The sequence below is a fragment of the Ascaphus truei genome, chromosome 13, assembly GCF_040206685.1.
Source record: "Ascaphus truei isolate aAscTru1 chromosome 13, aAscTru1.hap1, whole genome shotgun sequence".
Taxonomy (NCBI): domain Eukaryota; kingdom Metazoa; phylum Chordata; class Amphibia; order Anura; family Ascaphidae; genus Ascaphus; species Ascaphus truei.
Genome location: NC_134495.1, coordinates 18,139,213 through 18,162,160, shown reverse-complemented (window position 1 = coordinate 18,162,160; position 22,948 = coordinate 18,139,213). Strand labels below are relative to the sequence as shown.

Sequence of the window (22,948 nt, the reverse complement as noted above, 5' to 3'; positions counted from 1 at the left end):
TATAACACTCCTACGCGTTTCGTGTGTGATCGCACTTTATCAGGGAGTCCTCCTTGCCACACAAATGTGCCAAATACATGCAACAAGCGAATTAGATACATAAAGTAACTTAACATTGTGGCTAGATAGAGAGCAAACCTTCTGAAAATTGCATCTGTTTGGCATCTTCTTGCTTTCGGTAGAATAGTTATTTTAATTACAAACCTATAGTAGCAGGTGAGTTCAATGGTAATATTATACATTCTTATCCAGAAACTAAAATCAACAGTAGTGGCTATTAAAGTGATGGGAAAAGAAGCTTTATTCTGAGTAATTTCCTCAAAGCATTCTTTATTTCAATGTTCCTGAGGCTGTAAATCAGGGGGTTTAGCATAGGGATTATAACAGAATAAAACACAGATGATTGTTTATCCAGATCCAGGTTACTTTTGGACTTGGGTCGGATGTACATGAAAATGATAGTGCCAAAATAAATAAGAACAGCAGTGAGGTGTGAAGCACATGTGCAAAAAGTCTTCTTCTTACCGGTGGCTGATGAGATATGTAGAATTTTCAGTAAGATGCACACATAGGACATCAGGATGACTGAAAAGAGTCCCAGGATGACAATAGCTGCTCTGAAGAAAATGAGCATCTCTAGGTGATGAATATCACTGCAAGAAAGCTGAATTACAGGTGAAATGTCACAGAAAAAATGGTTGATGACATGAGATTGGCAAAAGGGCAACCTGGAGATTATAGTAACTGGGAGGAGAACACTGAGGAAGCCACAAAGCCAACAGTCCACGACCATAAGAATGCAAAATCCACTTCTCATGATAAGCGTATACTTTAAAGGATTGCAAACGGCAACATAGCGATCATAAGACATTACTGCAAGGAGAAAAGACTCAGTGACTCCAACTGCTAAGAAAATATACATCTGAGTCATGCACCCAGCAATGGAGATGGTCTTTTTCTGAGAGATGAAGATGGCCAACATTTTGGGTAAGGTGACTGTAGTAAAAGAGATGTCCACCAAGGAGAGATTACCAAGGAAGAAGTACATGGGCTTGTGGAGATGAGGGTCCTTCCTGGTTACTATAATGATAAGGGTGTTTCCAACCACGTTGAAGATGTAGATCAGGGCTGCACAACACGCGGCCCGCGGGCCGCATGCGGCCCGCCTGGCCTCTCTGTGTGGCCCTCGATGAGATTTAAAAAAAAAAAAAAAAAACTTTGAAAAAAAAATTTTTTGAAAAAAAAAAAAAACTTTGAAAAAAAAAAAACTTTGAAAAAAAAATGGCGCCAATTCCCTGCGGTCCCGGCGCGCATGCGCTAGGCCCGCTCCGTCCCCCCCCCCTTCCCTGCTCCCAACGCGGGGCGGAAGGGGAAGCAACATGCAGCTCCTCTGCGGGCCCGCTCCCCCCCCTGCTCCCAACGTGGGCCGGAGGGGGAAGCAACACGCAGCTCCTCTGCGTGCCCGCTCCCCTCCCCCTTCCCTGCTCCCAACGCGGGGCGGAAGGGGAAGCAACATGCAGCTCCTCTGCGGGCCCGCTCCCCCCCCCTGCTCCCAACGTGGGCCGGAGGGGGAAGTAATAATTAAATAATTCAGCTCCTCCAGCGGCCTGCTTCTCACCGCTTCCCTCCGCGGCCACCTTCTCGCGTCCCCCACGAGCTCACCTCCCGTGCCCTCCTCCACCCCCTTCCCCCAACCCGCGCCCCCAAGCCCACCTCCCGTCCCAGGCAGCTGCCGCAGGGATATCGGGGGCAGGAGGAGCAAGCGTCCGGCGGCAACCTGCACCCACCCGGGTCAAGGTAAGTCACTGTCACTGTTAGTCACTGTCACCCAAGTCACTGTCACCCAAGTCACTGTCACCCACCCACCCAGTCACTGTCAAGTCACTGACACCCACCCAGTCACTGTCACCTACCCACCCACTGTCACCCACCCACCCAGTCACTCTCAAGTCACTGTCACCCACCCACCCAGTCACTGTCACCCACCCACCCAGTCACTGTCACCCACCCAGTCACTGTCACCCACCCAGTCACTGTCACCCACCCAGTCACTGTCACCCTGTCACCCAGTCACTGTCACCCACCCAGTCACTGTCACCCACCCACCCAGTCACTGTCACCCACCCACCCACTGTCAGTGTCACTGTCACCCACCCACCCAGTCACCCACCCAGTCACTGTCCCACCAACCCAGTCACTGTCCCACCCTGTCACTGTGTCCCACCCTGTCACTCTTCCCACCCAGTCACTGTGTCCCACCCTGTCACCTTCCCACCCAGTCACTGTGTCCCACCCCGTCACTGTCACCCACCCAGTCACTGTCACCCACCCAGTCACTGTCACCCACCCAGTCACTGTCATAGTCACTGTCACCCACCCAGTCACTGTCACCCACCCAGTCACTGTCACCCACCCAGTCACTGTCACCCACCCAGTCACTGTCACCCACCCAGTCACTGTCACCCACCTATCCACCCAGTCACTGTCACCCACCCAATCACTGTCACCCACCCAGTCACTATCACCCACCCACCCAGTCACTGTCAAGTCACTGTCACCCACCCAGTCACTGTCACCCACCCACCCACTGTCACCCACCCACCCAGTCACTGTCACCCAGTCACTGTCAAGTCACTGTCACCCACCCAGTCACTGTCACCTACCTACCCACTGTCACCCACCCAGTCACTGTCACCCAGTCACTGTCAAGTCACTGTCACCCACCCACCCAGTCACTGTCACCCAGTCACTCTCAAGTCACTGTCACCCACCCACCCAGTCACTGTCACCCACCCACCCAGTCACTGTCACCCACCCAGTCACTGTCACCCACCCAGTCAGTGTCACCCACCCAGTCACTGTCACCCACCCACCCACCCAGTCACTGTCACCCACCCACCCACTGTCAGTGTCACTGTCACCCACCCAGTCACCCACCCAGTCACTGTCCCACCCACCCAGTCACTGTCCCACCCACCCAGTCACTGTCCCACCCACCCAGTCACTGTCCCACCCTGTCACTGTGTCCCACCCTGTCACTCTTCCCACCCAGTCACTGTGTCCCACCCAGTCACTGTGTCCCACCCAGTCACTGTCACCCACCCAGTCACTGTCACCCACCCAGTCACTGTCATAGTCACTGTCACCCACCCAGTCACTGTCACCCACCCAGTCACTGTCACCCACCCAGTCACTGTCACCCACCTATCCACCCAGTCACTGTCACCCACCCAGTCACTGTCACCCACCCAGTCACTATCACCAACCCACCCAGTCACTGTCAAGTCACTGTCACCCACCCAGTCACTGTCACCCACCCACCCACTGTCACCCACCCACCCAGTCACTGTCACCCAGTCACTGTCAAGTCACTGTCACCCACCCAGTCACTGTCAAGGTCACTGTCACCCACCCACCCAGTCACTGTCACCCTGTCACCCAGTCACTGTCACCCACCCACCCAGTCACTGTCACCCACCCACCCAGTCACTGTCAGTGTCACTGTCACCCACCCAGTCACTGTGTCCCACCCAGTCACTGTGTCCCACCCAGTCACTCTTCCCACCCAGTCACTGTGTCCCACCCCGTCACTGTCACCCACCCAGTCACTGTCACCCACCCAGTCACTGTCACCCACCCAGTCACTGTCACCCACCCACCCAGTCACTGTCATAGTCACTGTCACCCACCCAGTCACTGTCACCCACCCAGTCACTGTCACCCACCCAGTCACTGTCACCCACCCAGTCACTGTCACCCACCCAGTCACTGTCACCCACCTATCCACCCAGTCACTGTCACCCACCCAGTCACTGTCACCCACCCAGTCACTATCACCCACCCACCCAGTCACTGTCAAGTCACTGTCACCCACCCAGTCACTGTCACCCACCCACCCACCCACTGTCACCCACCCACCCAGTCACTGTCACCCAGTCACTGTCAAGTCACTGTCACCCACCCACCCAGTCACTGTCACCCACCCAGTCACTGTCACCCACCCAGTCACTGTCACCCACCCACCCAGTCACTGTCACCCACCCAGTCACTGTGTCCCACCCAGTCACTGTCACCCAGTCACTGTCACCCACCCAAGGGGGAGAGTGATGTGAGGTGCAAGGGGGGGAGAGTGATGTGAGGTGCAAGGGGGGGGAGAGGGATGTGAGGTGCAAGGGGGGGAGAGGGATGTGAGGTGCAAGGGGGGGAGAGGGATGTGAGGTGCAAGGGGGGGAGAGGGATGTGAGGTGCAAGGGGGGAGAGGGATGTGAGGTGCAAGGGGGGAGAGGGATGTGAGGTTCAGGGGGGGAGAGGGATGTGAGGTTCAGGGGGGGAGAGGGATGTGAGGTTCAAGGGGGAGAGGGATGTGAGGTGCAAGGGGGAGAGGGATGTGAGGTGCAAGGGGGGAGAGGGATGTGAGGTTCAAGGGGGGAGAGGGATGTGAGGTGCAAGGGGGAGAGGGATGTGAGGTGCAAGGGGGGAGAGGGATGTGAGGTGCAAGGGGGGAGAGGGATGTGAGGTTCAGGGGGGGAGAGGGATGTGAGGTGCAAGTGGGGAGAGGGATGTGAGGTGCAAGGGGGGAGAGGGATGTGAGGTGCAAGGGGGGAGAGGGATGTGAGGTGCAAGGGGGGAGAGGGATGTGAGGTGCAAGGGGGCAGAGGGATGTGAGCTGCAGGGGGGAGGGATGTGAGGTGCAAGGGGGCAGAGGGATGTGAGGTGCAAGGGGGCAGAGGGATGTGAGCTGCAGGGGGGAGGGATGTGAGCTGCAGGGGGGAGGGATGTGAGCTGCAGGGGGTGGTGGGATGTGTGTGGGGTGTAGGGGGGTATTGTGTGTTTGATGTGGAGGGGGGTATTGTGTGTTTGATGTGGAGGGGTGTATTGTGTGTGGGTGAGGGGGAGAGATGGGGGTATGAGAGATAGATGGGGAGTATCGCAATGGTTGATAGTGTTGGGTTCTGGGGGAGATATGAGGATGATGATGGGTGCTGGAGGAGAGATGATGATGATGATGATGATGATTTTACCCGTGCGGCCCAATTTATTTTTCCTTGGAGCAGTTCGGCCCTTCGCACTTTACGAGTTGTGCAGGCCTGATGTAGATGATCAGCAAGATGAGGAATGAGAAAACAGGTGCTGTCATAAGCCCAGGGAAACCGAGGATAGTGAATTCCACAACACGGGTCTGATTAACCCACTGCATTGTTATTTACTCATTGGGCTTCATGGATTTTTCAACTTTAACAACAAGTTAGAGGTGGAATATCCAAATTCCTATTAGCTAAGACCTGCTGCCTGTTTGACTGTAAATACATTATAGATTTAAATAGAAGCTTGGACAATACAAAATAACATAGACATGAGTCTAGAAGACCATACACTTTTTATGGATTTCAATCTTCTCTTATGCTAATAGTAGGATTTTATGACAGTTATATATACAGTACCAAAAGCGAATTTAATTAAAAAAAAATAAAAAATATATATATATTGAAATTGCTCAGAAAAATAATGTTTTTGTCATGTATGTAATTAAGCGCTGGAACTTGATTCAGTAAAAAATACACGAGTAACACTTTACTCATGAAAGTGTACCGTTTGTTAGTAAAAAGCAGTGGACAGCTCTCCATCATTCACAGTTCTATAGATTAACCTTCGAACATTCAAGGCTGTATTTTAAAGGTCCAAAGACAATCTATCAATGTATCAACAATGCATATTTACCACCAAAAGGTCTACATAGAAGCATATAATTTCAGGTTCAACAAACACAATTACGGCACAGATTGGAGTTTTAGGAATGAAAGGCACACTAGGTGCAAAGCATATGATGTCCTTCAAAGAAATCAGAATATTTCAAACAATAGCTTGAAAAAGGTTGAGTCCAATCATCCAGAAGAAAATCTGCAGAAATCTGGAGTAGCACTTTATGCTGAAATTGTTCCAAGAGAAGGATGAAACTCACTAAGCAGACATAGCATTCATTTTGCCTATTATATTTGTTCTTTGCTGCCTCTCTTGGGGCCTCCTCACCAAATATTGTGCCAGTGGGATTGAGGTGCACAGTAAACACAGTTTCCACCCTGTAAAATATATTGAGGTTTACTGTTCCAGATCATCTTATCTATTTGTTAAAGCAGCAATACCACTTTCCAACTTTTTATTTTATTTTGTACTATTATTTTTATATGTAAAGCATGTGACAATGTATAATTCTACATCTTTACCTAAGCTAGCAATTATTGGGTGCTACTGTTATAAACCTGTCAAAATGCTGATTGGGTGACTAACATAATAACTGTTTCAGTCAGTGTATCTCAGCAGCTACAATGTATCCTTATATTACTAAGGTAACAATATAACTTATTTTATCTTTATCTGTTCATTCAATGTCTTTATATTTAATGTATAACCCTGTTTAGCTAATGTAATGCAATGTCTTTATATATAATTGTTCTGACCCAGGCTCAGTGTAGGTAATGAGTAGGATCAGGCAGTTTAAACTCATCCCCTTTAATGCACATACAGCCGCGGCCCCTTTTATTTTAACACTTCCCCGATATTTTCCGGTTACTTTTTCCGAATGCCACACACTTCGCCGCGTTCATGCGGCGTTCATGAGGCGTTCATGCCGTATTCATGTCGCAATCATGCCGGCATCACCCGCGCTTGATCTGTTTAATGAGAATGGTTCGGATTTAATTGGTTGCAATTCTTCGCGTATCCGCCAGGTGGCAGATATTCATGAATTGTAATGCGCATGCGCTTCAGTAATGTGTCGACTTGGAGGTGTTTAAAAAATACCACAGTGGTCCTTTGTGAATTGACCTTGGTACTGAAGAAGTTGTACAACATTGTATCTATTTAGACGTTTCATATTAAAAACTAAATGCAAAGTGTCTGGTGTTCTATTCCATTGTCCAGAGAAGTCCAGAGATGAGTACACCACTGCAGTCCGTGTTCAAAAAGCCCAACCTAACGTACACTTATTTAATATGGTCAGCAATTAGTTCAGCAGATGATAAGATGGCCACAGATGGTCAAATGTATCAATATTTTATCGAAAATTATGACTTTTACAAATTTTTACCAGATGCTCATGGGTGGAAGCGTGCAATAAGGAAAAAGTTATGCATCGATGCACGTTTTTTTCGTATTGCTCCTGCACCCAGGATCAATACAGGAGGAGGGTATTGGTGTGTTGCCCCTGAATTTTCCAGTAACTTTGATCATGGAGAGTTCAAAAGGCGAAAGGTCATGGTAAAACCAACCAAGAATCATCAGTCCCAGGCAAGCAATGCGCCAGCACCAGCACCGGCTTCCAATAACGGTCCGACCGTCTGTGAAAACCTGCTGACCGGCAACCCTTGCTATCTGCCCCCGCCTGGATACCTGCAGCCTGAGCAGGATTTCACGTACATATACCAGGAAGCTTGCATGTACCAAAGCGATTTCCAGCTTCATCAGCTGTCAACTACAGGTGTAGCAGGCCCGCTGTCACCTGTCAACTACAGTACATGTATAATCAAGACTACGGGACTGGCAGTGGCTCGGCGCCAACCGAATGGCAAAGTCTATGGTGGGTACAGCTGCCGTATGTAATTATTTTTTTACCATATCAATATCAATGCACAGTAAAGTGATTCTCCTGCTTTGCTTATGGTTATTTAGTTCTTTTAGTCACAATTCGACAAAATGTAGTCCAGCAATATCATTGGCTGAGCAGCTTCTACAGTAGATACTGAACAATTGGTGGACAGCTAGGCGCATGCGCATTGGAACCTTGTTGAAACACATATGCGTCTCATCACATCTAGGCACATGTGTGTATGTGAACAAGAGACGCCCCCCCGAGAAAATAATTGTTGGGACTGACAGAGGGGACTGCGGGGACTGACTGTGGGAACTTCTTTAGGGGACTGACTAGTTTGAACTAACCATTACAGTAATACTTTTATTTTTCTTCCTCAGAAAAGAAACTTTGTCATCAGGCTGAGAACGGCAAATGGAGGGATTTCGATGGATAATATCGCTTTTTGTAATGATGCTTTCACACTGCTGAATCTGAATCAGTGCCATTTTTATTGATTAGGATAGAATAGCTGAGCTTTTTTACATACTTTTTTACATACTGTACTGTATAATAAACCCCAAAAATAAAAAGTATGCATTTATTCTGTACATGTATTACAGTACAGTATGTGTGTTCTGCTGTAATAATAATACAAATACCGATAATGTGTTTTGATGTACTGTAATGTGCATGCCTACAGTATACTGTACAGTACAGTACTGTACAGTATGCCTCATGGAACTGTATACAGTAGTACAGTACATTTTTACAGGTGGGTGCAGTAAGTAAAAAAACATTAATGGTGTCCAGTAAGTACAAACATACAGGTATATTTTAAAAAAGCAGCAATTTATTTTATTGATGGGTGCAGTAAGTAAAAAAACATTAATGATGTCCAAGTACATTAAAAACATTGACAGTATGAATACAATCTACAACAATCAACATTATTTTTATTGGTGGAGTACTGTGAGTAAAAAAACATTAATGGTGTTTGTAACAGGGGACTTATCCCTGTTGAGTAATGTGCCTTTAATCTAGCAGTGTGGTAGTTAATTACTAAACACCACCTGCCTGATTAGATTGCTTACAAAAGCCTGCCTTTGGGACAGGAAGTAACTCCTTAGCTCTGACTGAGAGCTGACCTTTGGAGACAGCACATGTCTTGAGCTCTGCCCAGCATAGCTGATTGCAAGACACCAAATAAGACTTCTAAACCTGGATGCTGATATTTTCTGTGCACGCACGGGTGCGGTTCCAGGAGAGCAGAGAAGCTTACTCTACAGAAACTAACAGATAAGACTTTCATTATTAAGGGACTGCTTATATCTGCTTATTTTCATGCTATATGTTTTGGGGCTGCGAGACATGCTTAACTAATGGAGATGTGAACTAATTGCATAGGATTTCACTAGAAATACTCCCAGGTGAATGGAAGCTTTGTTCACCCCCCTGTGTTTGGATAATTTCCTGATGAAAAGGAACAGGCACAATAAAGCTTATTATAATTTCACATTATAAAGCCTCCTAATTGTGTACCTCTGTGAACGTCCGTCTACATATGGTGTCCGAGGTGGGACAAGAAGTGTCCTTGTAGTTAAAAAGGACCGGAGATTTTTATGTGAAATTTTTTGCAGAGATCAGAGTTAAAGGGACACACCACTGAAACTTACACTGCATTGAAACTTACAAAACCACAGATGGACTCTTTGCCCCAATCCCAAGAGGAAAGAGACTGCTGAAGCAGCTAAAACTTTATTTGCCTATCACAAAGCGTAATATGGTCATTGAAATAGGGGTTTTGCCTTCCAGCCATAGTCAGGGTTCAAGAAGTGAGTCAGCCCTTAAAAGGGATAGGTGTTTGTTGTTTTCAAAAGTGTCACTGAAGCAGTGAATACAGATGGTGACCCACGAGTGGTACTGATTTTGCAAATAAAGGTTGCCACACCGCATAGGGCTACCAGCTGTGAATGGAGTATATGCAGAAAAGTGTGAAAATTGATTCAAGACTGTGCTGAAGCAGGGGAATTTTTAGCAAACAAATGCTGAGTGTAAAATTGCCCTATAAAGGAAAAGGTTTTTCAAAGCCAATTGCTGAGTGTTTAGTCCACTGCAAAGAATGTTTTTTTTTCTGCAAGTAAAAAAGTATGCCTATTATCTTGGGAGCAAAACAGACACCCAAAGTGTGAAGTGTGAATGCCATAATACCCAAAGATAAGACTGAAAATTACTGAACTCGGGCTAAAAAACAAATTCTGTTGCTGAAGCGGAGGTATTTCACCTAGCAAGTAAATGGTGTATAGCAAATAGACTTTTTTTTACCTAGCAACTGCACATTTTGTATACCTGATAAAAGAAAATTAATGCACAGTACTGCTGATATTGAAAAAAAAATTACCCAAGAAAGAAAAGTCTACAGAGATGCCTGTGAGAGCTATGACCTCTACAAGCAAAATATGCCCATCTGTAGGACTACCACAATTGGGGGTTCTAGCAAAGACAGTGGCAACAGCTGCAATAGCGCCTCCTGAGGTCAGGAAGAAAATTACATCTGATAGCCTAAAAATGGAGGACAAGATGCAGCGTTCCTATAATGAACCCTACCCCACGGAAGAGTGGCCCTTCCAGTCCAATAAAGAGGAAGACATCTCTTACGGATAACCTGAACCGAATCACACCCACAAAACACCCCAAGAATGGTGGGGGTGCCTGAACTCGGCACGAGCAGAAAAGACCGCTCCCTTTGATGACGAATATGATCAGCAGGAGACAGAGCGGGAGCAGTGGATCACCAAATATTTCTGTCAGCTAAAGCAGCTGCAAGAAAAGCCTGGCATATATAATGAAGCTGCTAAAATTTCAAATGAAGATGGAGACCCCAATATCCCTGAAGGGACGGTGTCATCCAAATCAAAAAGGCGGAAAAAGAAAAGCAGTTCTTCACTTTCCGTGGAAGGAACAGACACGTCCGCAGATCCTGTGGAGGAAAAGGGGGACCGAGTTGCCCTGCAGCCTAGAGAAAATGGAGAATTCGTCCCGCGGGTAACCGAATATCCAAAGGGCCCAAGGCAGAAGTCGTGTACCCCAAAGAAGTGTCTGTCCGGTGCCAACAGTGAGGAACTCTCGGCCAACCATCCCAGGGAAGTGGAGTCGGAGCCAGTGAGTGACGATCCCTTGACCAGCCCTGAGATGCACTGCAAGCTGCCAGGCATGACTGTGATCTACTCTGTGAAGAATTGGAAAGGGAGAGAAAAAATAATGCTGAGCTACAGAAGACTGTGCTCGCAATTTACTCTGCGGCCAAGACCGAATTGGAGGATCTCAAGACTGAGCTAGGTACTGCAAAGGCTACTATTTCCACCATGGAGGAAAAGCAGAGCCAATCTGATAAAATGGTGGCTACGCTAAAGCGGAAGTATGAGGAGGCACTGAAGCAGATGACAGTCTTCCAGCAAGAGGTTCACACTCTTCGCATAGAGCTGAATGCCTCACAACAGGAGGTCAACAGTGTCCGGATAGAGGTGGACGTATCTCAGAAAGAGGTTCAGATACTCCGCAGAGCACTGGATGCCTCACATCATGAGACCAACAGCTGCCGCACAGACCTGGAAGTTTCCAGAAAGGAACTACACAGTCTCACTGAGGAGCTGGACATTGCTAAAGAAACTATTGGTAATCTTGAAACAGATCTCAAAGTCTCTCAGAAGGAGCTTCAGACCCTCAACCTAGAGAAGGAAGTCTCACACCATTGAGATTGTAATTCTCAAAGCAGATGTGCGTAAATGGAAGGAGGACTGCAAAGAGGCCCTGAACAATACAGAGACTGAAAAAGGAGAAAGTTCAAGATTAAAAAGAGAAAACTTAAAATTGAAAGAAGAAAATTTTCAGTTAACAGAAGAAGTCAAGGAAAAGTTTGACGCAGAGCACCGACTGAAGAACCAACTGCAAGGTCTGCGTACACACCTCCAGTATGCTGAGGAGAAGCAGCAAACGCTACAGGAAGAAAAACTCCAGGCTGCTAAAGAGGTACAAGCGCTGCAGGAACGTCTGAATACCCAGTACGTCCCCACAGAGCAGTATGAGGATCTAAAGGCCACGCTGCATGTCTTCAGAGCATCGTTGGAAGCGGAGCTTCGATACCAGGTGACTCTGTATGAAAGGGAGCGTGAGAAGGCTCAGAAATTGGAGCAAGAGCTGGAGAGACAGAGAGACTGTTCCATTCCCTTGAGTCAGTACACCAAGGAGAAAACAGACGCAGCGGCAACCTTGCCGACAAAAATTACAGAGCTCCAGAATATGAAGGAGACTCTGATACAGATTCCTCCAATACGGAAAAAGGTATTGGCTCTGCCCAAGCACCAGTATCCCACAGTAACTAAGGCCCGTAAGTACAAGGGTACAGTGAGAGTTGGGGACTCCACGCAACTTCAAAACAAAATTACGAAGTTTGAGCCACCAAAGAAAGCACTAGCCAAACCTACAGCTGCCCAACAGGCAACAAACAGAGGTAGGAGTGCAGAATCAAAGCCAGAAGAAACCTTAGCTGAAGAAGCTGAACTGGCGACTCCGTGGTGTGGAGAAGCTGCAGAAAGACCACTTCAAGAGCAGAAAACTCTAAGGGCTAGTCCTAACTGCTCTACAACTGTTGCCATACACTTTGTCTACAAAAAGAGGAGTGCCCGACGCAACAGAAATCTCAAGACCGCGCACGCGATAAAAAGACTTTACGTGGAAAAAGTCCTCCTCGAGCGACTGAGGAGTGCTGATATCAATCATCTTCGGGAGGAGACAAAAATAAACTGGAGAAAGGGCTCCAATCCCAGCGGGACAGAAGGTTCTCTTCCTCCATCCACTCTCATTCAAGTCACAGAAAGATCTCGAATGAGAGTGGAAGGATGAGCTTTGGCCGTGGTAAGCCCGAGCTTCCCACAAACAGGGGAGGTATGTAACAGGGGACTTATCCCTGTTGAGTAATGTGCCTTTAATCTAGCAGTGTGGTAGTTAATTACTAAACACCACCTGCCTGATTAGATTGCTTACAAAAGCCTGCCTTTGACACAGGAAGTGACTCCTTAGCTCTGACTGAGAGCTGACCTTTGGAGACAGCACATGTCTTGAGCTCTGCCCAGCATAGCTGATTGCAAGACACCAAATAAGACTTCTAAACCTGGATGCTGATATTTTCTGTGCACGCACGGGTGCAGTTCCAGGAGAGCAGAGAAGCTTACTCTACAGAAACTAACAGATAAGACTTTCATTATTAAGAGACTGCTTATATCTGCTTATTTTCATGCTATACAGTATGTTTTGGGGCTGCGAGACATGCTTAACTAATGGAGATGTGAACTAATTGCATAGGATTTCACTAGAAATACTCCCAAGTGAATGGAAGCTTTGTTCCCCCCCCTGTGTTTGGATAATTTCCTGATGAAAAGGAACAGGCACAATAAAGCCTATTATAATTTCACATTATAAAGCCTCCTAATTGTGTACCTTTGTGAACGTCCGTCTACAGTGTCCAAGTACAGTAAAAACATTGACAGTATGAATACAATCTACAACAATCAACATTATTTTTATTGGTGGAGTACTGTAAGTAAAAAAACATTTCCGGTGTACTGTAATTAAAAACATATTAGAATACAATTTAAAACAATGAACAAGTCAGAAATTAATCAACATTTTAACAGACGACCAATCACGAAGCGAATTCGATCCCCAGCAGATTGTTCTTCCAGTGCCGATGCCTTGTATGCCGCAAAATGCCATTAATGGAGTCTCGCACGATTTTCATTAAAGGATCGGTAATTGTAAAATAGCGCTGCAATTCCTCCACAATAGTCTTTCTTACATTTTCAGGAAGAGCCTTTTTGTCGCGATTCCCTTCGTAGTTTACATTGTGGGCCCATCCGCAGTACACCGGGTAGGGCACGTGGTGCTTGAAAATTAACATGGCATGCCTCTGGGGTATACCAGCACTTGTAAACATATACTTCTCCCTGAGTGGCTGGGGCAGCTCGCGCAGGATGATGTCGGGCACCGTCTCAATGCAAGCGTATGTGGGTTGGATTCTGGGAGCGGGTGTTCTTCTTGGAGCGGGTGTGCTTGTGACGGCAGGCAAGGGTGGGTTGTCTGGTAGGATGCTTTCCTCCTGTCTTGGTTGCCTTGTCAGTGTTGTCTCCTGGCGTGGTCTTGACGGGGTTGTCATGTCATCCTCGTCAACGGCATACATGAACACATATTCTTCTGATGGAGGTGGTGCGCTTGGTGATGGCAGGTTGAAGGTCCCATTCATCCCATCCATGCCACCTCCTGCTCCGGCGTCCGAGATACAGGGGCATGAACTCCAAGCAAATTATGTATCCCCGCTATGTCAGTCTCTATCTTCTCCATCCATTGATCCATATTCTCCATCCGTTGATCCATCTTCTCCATCCGTTGATCCATCTTCTCCATCCGTTGATCCATATTTAGCATGGTCTCTAAAAGAAGATCTATCTTTCCCAGCATAGAGTTCCCAGGGATATCGACACTTAACCCATTCAGCATGCGGTCTAACGAGCTGGATCTTGTGCATGGGGTGCTGTGGACATCTGGGTGGATGGGTGCATAAGAGGATGAGATGGGGGTTCCCTGGAGATGAGCAGCAGCGTCGTCGAGGAGTGATGGAGGAGGTGTCCTGTGTATTTCCGGGAGAGAAACACCAGAGTCGTTGAAGAGTGATGGAGAAGGTGCCCTGTGGATTTCCGGGAGACAAGCGACAGAGTCGTCGAGGAGTGATGGAGAAGGTGTCCTCTGGGTTTCCGGGAGAGAAGCGGCAGCGGCGGCGAGGGCTGATGGAGAAGGTGTCCTCTGGGTTTCCGGGAGAGAAGCGGCAGCGGCGGCGAGGGCTGATGGAGAAGGTGTCCTCTGTCTTTCCGGGAGAGAAGCAGCAGCGGCGACGAGGGCTGATGGAGAAGGTGACCATTAGTTTTGCTTTGAGTGTACATCACCGAATTTCTTCTTGACATAATAAGGCTTCTTTAAAGCCTTACCTGTAGTCTTTGGTGTCGTCAGAAGGTTTTCTTTATTAGCCTTAGCCTTTCGCTTTGGGCTTTAATTGGAAACGGCTGCCGCTTTTCGCTTTTTCTGCATGACAGACATGGCAGAGGCGAGTGGGTTCCTGCATCCGTAGAATCGGGGTTGATCCATGGAAGCACAATGCATTATCTGGACAAGGGCAAGTTCAGATACAGATCATCGAGTGGGAGTCTATGCAATGTGTGTCACCTTTTATGCATGGCAACGAGGTGCAGGTGATAAAAGTGGGCGTACTCTAATGTGACTCATTAAAGTATAAATACACCATCCATTTTGTGGATTCACTGAACATTGAATACACATCGACTAAACATCGAATATACATTCTGGTGCTTGTATTTCTTTCTACACACAGCGATGCCTGTTAAAAAGATTTCTAAAGATCTCAGCATGAGAATAAAGGAGCTGTACACGAGAGGACAATGAATTGCGGATATTCAACGCTGGCTAAGTACTTCTGGCCTCGTTGTACCGGCAGCAACTGTGAGCTATCATGCCCACGGTAAGACCAAAAAAGTCAAGAGGACACCAACGGTAACTACCGCGTAAGTACTGTATACTGTAAAGTAATTGTCACTCACTTCATTATTACTCATTATGACTCACGCACTCACAACCCCCCATTTCAGTACACAGTACACTCTTTGACAAAGTCCCATAAGGACGAAACGCATCAGAGGATCCTCCTCGTGTGGTTTTACCTGGGCTTGTATGCCTGAATAAAGTTATTTTTTGCTGCACCCTGCCTCCAGCCTTCTTTCACAGCAGTGCTCGTCCGATTCTCCTTCTACTCTGCTTCAACGTGGGACCGAGGCACGCAACGGCACAGGGGCCATCCAAACCTCCAGCAAGGGAAACACAGCGGAATTCAGCCACAGAAGAAGAAAGAAGTGAGTACACTACCCTTCTAGTTGGGACTATGGGAGGTTGATTTTAGCCCACCCACTGTGGGACCGCCGGGTAGAGCCACATACTCACCGGACAGGTTAGACGGCTCTCTCTCCCCCCATCTCATGTACTGTGGTTGCTGTGCTTTGGCTGTCCCTCTTATATAGTATGGACTTTGAATATCACTGATGTCAGTATTAAGGATGATAGATACCCTGTGCCAAGTGTTTTTACAAGCAAAGATATGCATAAATGAATGATTGCACTGGATTGATATAGAGCATCCAATTAAGGGAGTTTCCCTTACCCACTTCATTTCCGTACACAGTTTACTCACATTATGACACACACACACACATAAAGTACCGTTGTATACTGTATTTATATAACTCTATTCTATACAGTATCTATCTATTATTATTGTTATTGCTGTATATTTATATAACTCTATTCTATACAGTATCTACTGTATCTATTATTATTGTTATCGCTGTATATTTATATAACTCTATTCTATACAGTATCTACTGTATCTTTTATTATTGTTATCGCTGTATATTTAAATAACTCTATTCTATACAGTATCTATCTATTATTATTGTTATCGCTGTATATTTATACAGTACAACTATTATATTAAAGTAATATATATATATTTGGCCATACTGTAGGCCTGAGCATAAATTATTTACTGTACTGTACCTGTACTTGTGGCCTACTGTAATGTATTGTTGTTTTTCCTTTAAACTGTATGGAGACGACTGTTCTGGTTGACCGAATAAGTGAAGAGAATGATGAGAAGAGTGCCTTAAGGGTCAAAGACACTCTGCAGAATAATCACAATCTAACCATATCAGAGACCAGCATTAAGAAGATGAGACGCAGAATTGGATGGAAATATGGACGTGTGACGTTAGTACTGTACAGTACAGGAGGTGAAAAGTGTGGTTTAATAAACTGTACTGTACCTATAAAATTATTCCTTGTCATTACAGAGCGTACCCTATGATAAGGGACGTCAACAAGATAAATAGAGTGGTCCAGGCACTTTTGCATCTTTACTGACGAGTATACTGTATCTCTGGAGAGATTTGCCACCTTTGCATTCCACAAAAGACGCATATCTATGAAGCCGCGTCCAAAACACCCAGTGAAGATGCATGTGTGGGGTGCCATCTCTAGTCGTGGACCAGGATGCATCGTCATCTTTGATAGTACAGTATAATAATGCAAAAAGTCACATGCTGTAGCCTTAAGCACTGTACTGTACTACTGTAGTGTGCATTATTTTGAGCACTTTTCTTTTCTTGTTACAGGAATCATGAATAAAGCTTTTTTCCAAGAGCAAATAGTGAATGAGATTGTGGAATACATCACACGTGAATTCCCAGATGGTCACCGTTTCTACCAGGACAACGATCCGAAGCACACCGCGTCAACTGCGCATATTCTTGCCTGCGGTATCAACTGGGTGAAGACGCCAGCAGAGTAAGTACGGTAACTGTGTCTCATTTTTTCCCACTGTTTACTGTGTATCTCTTTAACTAATTCTCCTTTTTTCCCCCTAAAATGACAGATCGCCAGACTTCAATCCTATCGAAATGGTCTGGCATCAGCTGAAGGACCATATCCGAAAAGTGGTGAAACCCTCAAAAAGGGATGAGTTGGCGAATGGCATAATGAGTTTTTGGAACAATGTGCTCACCGGGGAACGATGTAATAAATATATCGACCATATTGCGACTGTTTTGCCCATTGTGATAGAGCGTAATGGGCAAGCATCAGGAAGGTAGTATGGTACAGTACTGTACTGTAGTATGGTAAGTACAGGCACACCAAGTACAGTATGATATAGGCAAGGATGGCACAGATTGTTTTACAGTATACAGCATGCACTTTACTGCACTAATTTTTAATTTTCAGAGAGAGCTGCACTACCAATCTTGTTACAAATTATTTTACAGTACAGTAGTTCCAGTATACAGTAGTGTGACAGTAGTAACTGCATACAGTAGTCCAATATGGAGTAGTTTTATAGTACACAATGCAATTATATGCACTTAACTGTACTAATTTTTTCTTTCCTTTTCAGAGACAGCTGGCTGCACTACAAAAGGACGGGTGGGGGGAGGAGGGGTATCATGTGTAAATTGTGTGAACTGTGTGTATAGTGTATCTACTGTACAGTCATGATTTACACAAAACCCCCCTCTCTCAATGAACTACAGAATGCAATGTGGCCATGACGAACAAGAGAAAGACTAAAAATTTGTAGTACTGTTTTTATTATTATAAATGTGCATTATTCATGATTATTTGTATTTTTCATTCTTCCATGATAATGCACCAGCCCTCAAATTTCAACTGACAGAAGAACTACAGTACACCACTGTATGTGTACAAAGAAGACAAACACTGAAAATGATTATTTGTATTTTTTATTCCTGATAAAATAAAATAAATATTTCATTACATTCACGATAATCATAATCTCATTTTTTAAAATTCAATGTGAATGTGTGTGGGGGGGATTCTTCAAGAAGGCTTACATTTTTATTCATCGGTTACATTTTTATTCATTGGCAAATCAGATTAACATACTCAATTCGAGAAGGGTTTATTACAAGTGCGCATGCGTTACCGTAAACAAAGCCTCAAAGGATTGGGGGGGGGGGGGTGGATGGATGAGACATCATAATGGATTAGCATAATGGATTAGCCAAGCATTTGCAAATGAATGGTTTGCGAGAGGTGTCGATATGAAATTGAAATCCTTGAGCCTTGTGTGTGACTTGAACTTCCACACGAATGCGAAGTTATACACGCAGGCGCATTAATCATCAACTAGGTCCCTTCCCAAAGAGGATTACATGCAGGCGCAGAGATGTGACACCAGGCTTGGCTCGGGACGATTAAAAGCACAAAGCCAAGCATTTGCAAATGAATGGTTTGCGAGAGGTGCCGATAAGAAGTTGAAATCCTTGAGCCTTGTGTGTGTCTGCGGGGGGCAGGGGGGTAAAGCTGCATGAAGGATTAGCTGTACTGTAGTTCAAAGACATATTTCCAACAGGTCATCATAATGTTTTGATCCCAACACTCCCAAATCAATAAAAATCACATAAAGCATGTGAATGACTAGTGTCGCATTAAAAAGCTACAGTACCAATAGAATATCAGAATAACAAGAATTTTTATGCAGGAACATGTCTGGAAACGAAACAAAAAAAACAACCACAAAAAAATATATACATTTTTTTCAGACTTGAACTTCCACATGAATGGGAAGTTATACACGCATGCGCATTAATCATCAACTAGGTCCCTTCCCAAAGAGGATTACACGCAGGTGCAGAGATGTGACACCAGGCTCGGGACGATTAAAATTACAAAGCCAAGCATTTGAAAATGAATGGTTTGCGAGAGGTGTCGATAAGAAGTTGAAATCCTTGAGAATTGTGTGTGTCTGCGGTGGGAGGGTGGGAGGGGGTAATGCTGCATGAAGGATTAGCTGTACTGTAGTTCAAAGACATATTTCCAACTGGTCATTATAATGTTTTGATCCCCACACCGCCAAATCAATAAAAATCACATAAAGCATGTGAATGACCGGTGTCGCATTAAAAAGTTACAGTACCGATAGAATAGCAGAATAACAAGAATTTTTATGCAGGCACACATGTCTGGAAACAAAACAAAAATAACAAAAAATATATATATATTTTTCCAGACTTGAACTTCCACATGTCTCTCCTGGTTAACACACAAACTTTTGGCAGTCCTGTGTCTTATATAGACTCAGAGAACAGACTCACCTCTGTGTCACTAGTAGTGGACACAGAGCATGTTGTCACTTCCCTTGTGTACATATGACACCTCACCAGGTTGTGAGGGCAAACCTCCATGATTGTTGCTGGCAACCCTGCATACTTACCAGGTTTACTGCCAGCGTGCGAAAGAGCTGTATACCATTTTTATACATGGCTACATATATATAGCTACTCATAGCCATTAACCATCTACCTCTAATTGTATATCTAGAGGTATATGACAGTATCCTATGAATACTGGTGAAAAAAGTAGATTACTTCCGAGGTTCACAGCACCTTCACTCAGCCAGTCGTATGAATGTAAAAAACTTTATTAGCAACCAGCAATGTACAACAGCATGATCACTCTGACGCGTTTCGTCCAAGCCAGGACTTTTTCAAAAAGCTGTTGTACATTGCTGGTTGCTAATAAAGTTTTTTACATTCATACGACTGGCTGAGTGAAGGTGCTGTGAACTTCGGAAGTAATCTACTTTTTTCACCTGTGACGTCATATCCGGTTGGAGCACGCAGACGCCAGCAAGCGGAATCCTAGTATACAGAGCCTCCGGATCAAGCTTGCAGCCACAAACAGGAACGGCTTTTAAGGGACCTCCACGCGGTACACAGGGGAGACAGGTGAGGTTATATTGGTAGCCGGGCCGTGATTTACTTGGGGGCGCCCCCTTGTGAGGTGTCCCCTTGTACCTCTAACCGGTTTTCCAGTACCCTACTCCCCTTGTTAGTATCGGAGATACCCTATTATTGCCTTATTACCTGCATCACCTTTATACAGGCGTCAAACCTTCTTTCCTAGACACACTCCATAGTGCCTGGCTAGTGGCCTCGATAACTGGGGTTTCCCTATTTTTCCTATGAATACTGTACTACTTGACTAAAATACTATATACCAACAGTATTTTACATTCATATGTCACTATATATATACATTTGAAGAGAGTTTATTCCACGCTGGGGACATATATCCCTACAGACTGTCAATATCTGCTTAGATGTTATAGATATATAATGGTACCACCATCTGATATCATCAGCATTTCAACTGAGAGTGGATGCTATACTTATATGGTATTGAATTATATATGTGATTTATACGTAGATGCATTCTTTTGGGCAATACTCATGGCTTTGCTACTCTAGTATATAAGGCTCTATACCAAAACAATTATTGGCTTTAGGATGTCTCCTATGTAGTGTGTCTAACTAGATATAACCTGATCCACTTTCTGTATATATTAATGTTCTAGTTATATGTCCTATGTTCCCCCTGTATAAGGATAATTTATCCTAGTTGAGAGACTTATATCTTCTGGTCAATACTCTCTGCCGTCTCTCCATTGGGGATTTTAGCCTTGCACTGTATATATTAATGTGTGAAGGGATGGGGGAGCACAGCGTAAGGAATGGTGGAGTATGATTGTGTTATCTCCCTATGATGTTCAGTGGCGTCCTGACACCCTTAGAGTGTCCTCAGAAGGAGGTTTGTGCTCCTAAGAGGTGGGTTAAGACTTAGGTGGGTGAACCGAGTCTATGGATGTAACATGTATGAAAAATGAATCAATAAAATGAAAACTTACACGGCCTTGTGTAAGTTGTATCCCATCAAGGTTTCTTTTGCAGTCTTATCTTCCTTCTGGATGATCCTTCCTGTTTCGTTATGGTCTTCTCTTTCTGTCCCTTCTTCTTGCTGTGGTCTTGATGTTTGTCGTTGGACGAATCCTCACACTGGTTCTCCTCTCATATGGGTGTAAACATAGGTGAGAAACTAGTTAGACACATACGCATACAAATATCAATTCGAAGGGGGGCAATGAGGCAGTATCATCAGGTGTATCGGTATAAGATGATTATTATTCACTCACACGGCCTAATGTGAGTGCTGACTTATACTGGTATCTTGCAAGCACCCGTGCAGTTCACAGGTCTACAGTTCAAAGGTCCCTTACAGGACAAAGACAGAGGGATGGTAAGGGGAGGATGTGTCAATAAATCAAAATACTCACACGGGCCAGTGTGAGTACACACTGATAATGGTATCTTGGAGGCTCCAAAGGGTGATGGAAAGGCCCCTAGGGGCTAGGTCCCGATAGTGAGGCACTGATAGGACACTAAGCACAGGGGTAATGAATTTTATTTGAGACAAACTAGCATACACTAGTGAACAGGTACATATATAATGAAATAAAAATTAAAAATTGAAACCGAGGAGCATCTAATGCTTCTGGGGGGATTAAAAAAGGGGCAGCTAGGGGAAGCAGACGGTGGTTAGTGGATGAAAGTCTCTGTACTCCGCGTCCGGATAGAGGGATTCCACAGCACCTCCGGTTCCTCTCAGATTGCTGCAGGCTATGGTTCCAAGTAGAAGAGCTCTTCTACTTGGAACCATAGCCTGCAGCAATCTGAGAGGAACCGGAGGTGCTGTGGAATCCCTCTATCCGGACGCGGAGTACAGAGACTTTCATCCACTAACCACCGTCTGCTTCCCCTAGCTGCCCCTTTTTTAATCCCCCCAGAAGCATTAGATGCTCCTCGGTTTCAATTTTTAATTTTTATTTCATTATATATGTACCTGTTCACTAGTGTATGCTAGTTTGTCTCAAATAAAATTCATTACCCCTGTGCTTAGTGTCCTATCAGTGCCTCACTATCGGGACCTAGCCCCTAGGGGCCTTTCCATCACCCTTTGGAGCCTCCAAGATACCATTATCAGTGTGTACTCACACTGGCCCGTGTGAGTATTTTGATTTATTGACACATCCTCCCCTTACCATCCCTCTGTCTTTGTCCTGTAAGGGACCTTTGAACTGTAGACCTGTGAACTGCACGGGTGCTTGCAAGATACCAGTATAAGTCAGCACTCACATTAGGCCGTGTGAGTGAATAATAATCATCTTATACCGATACACCTGATGATACTGCCTCATTGCCCCCCTTCGAATTGATATTTGTATGCGTATGTGTCTAACTACTTTCTCACCTATGTTTACACCCATATGAGAGGAGAACCAGTGTGAGGATTCGTCCAACGACAAACATCAAGACCACAGCAAGAAGAAGGGACAGAAAGAGAAGACCATAACGAAACAGGAAGGATCATCCAGAAGGAAGATAAGACTGCAAAAGAAACCTTGATGGGATACAACTTACACAAGGCCGTGTAAGTTTTCATTTTATTGATTAATTTTTCATACATGTTACATCCATAGACTCGGTTCACCCACCTAAGTCTTAACCCACCTCTTAGGAGCACAAACCTCCTTCTGAGGACACTCTAAGGGTGTCAGGACGCCACTGAACATCATAGGGAGATAACACAATCATACTCCACCATTCCTTACGCTGTGCTCCCCCATCCCTTCACACATTCCATACACCAAGGGTTTTGGATAGACCCTAGTGGGGTAGTTTGAGTCACAGTAGGACATCACCATCAAAGCTGTTACAATACACACCAACCATTTAAGACATTTAAGATATCCTAATCCTACACCAACCACGGTCAGAGTCAGCGCCCGGGAAATACACCACAACTGTATATATTAGTTCACGTCTATCGTCATTTTTGAGGTTACGAATACATTTTTAC

General features: G+C 45.3%; 1 protein-coding gene across 1 annotated transcript; it reads right to left on the bottom strand.

Moving 5' to 3' along the window:
* Positions 1 to 277: 277 nt before the first annotated feature.
* LOC142464563 (olfactory receptor 8D1-like) lies at positions 278 to 22,683 on the bottom strand. The gene is made up of 2 exons (XM_075567932.1): positions 22,617 to 22,683; positions 278 to 1,185 (listed from the first exon to the last, which is right to left on the bottom strand). The coding sequence occupies exons 1-2, from the start codon at positions 22,681 to 22,683 to the stop codon at positions 278 to 280; spliced, it is 975 nt and encodes a 324-aa protein (XP_075424047.1).
* Between the last annotated feature and the right edge of the window lie 265 nt (positions 22,684 to 22,948).

Coding starts and splice junctions, on each gene's coding strand:
- LOC142464563 (XM_075567932.1), bottom strand. CDS start 22,683: ATGATTGTGTTATCTCCCTATGATGTTCAGTGGCGTCCTGACACCCTT. Junction 1,186..22,616: donor TAGAGTGTCCTCAGAAGGAG/GTTTGTGCTCCT, acceptor AATCTCATCGAG/GGCCACACAGAGAGGCCAGG.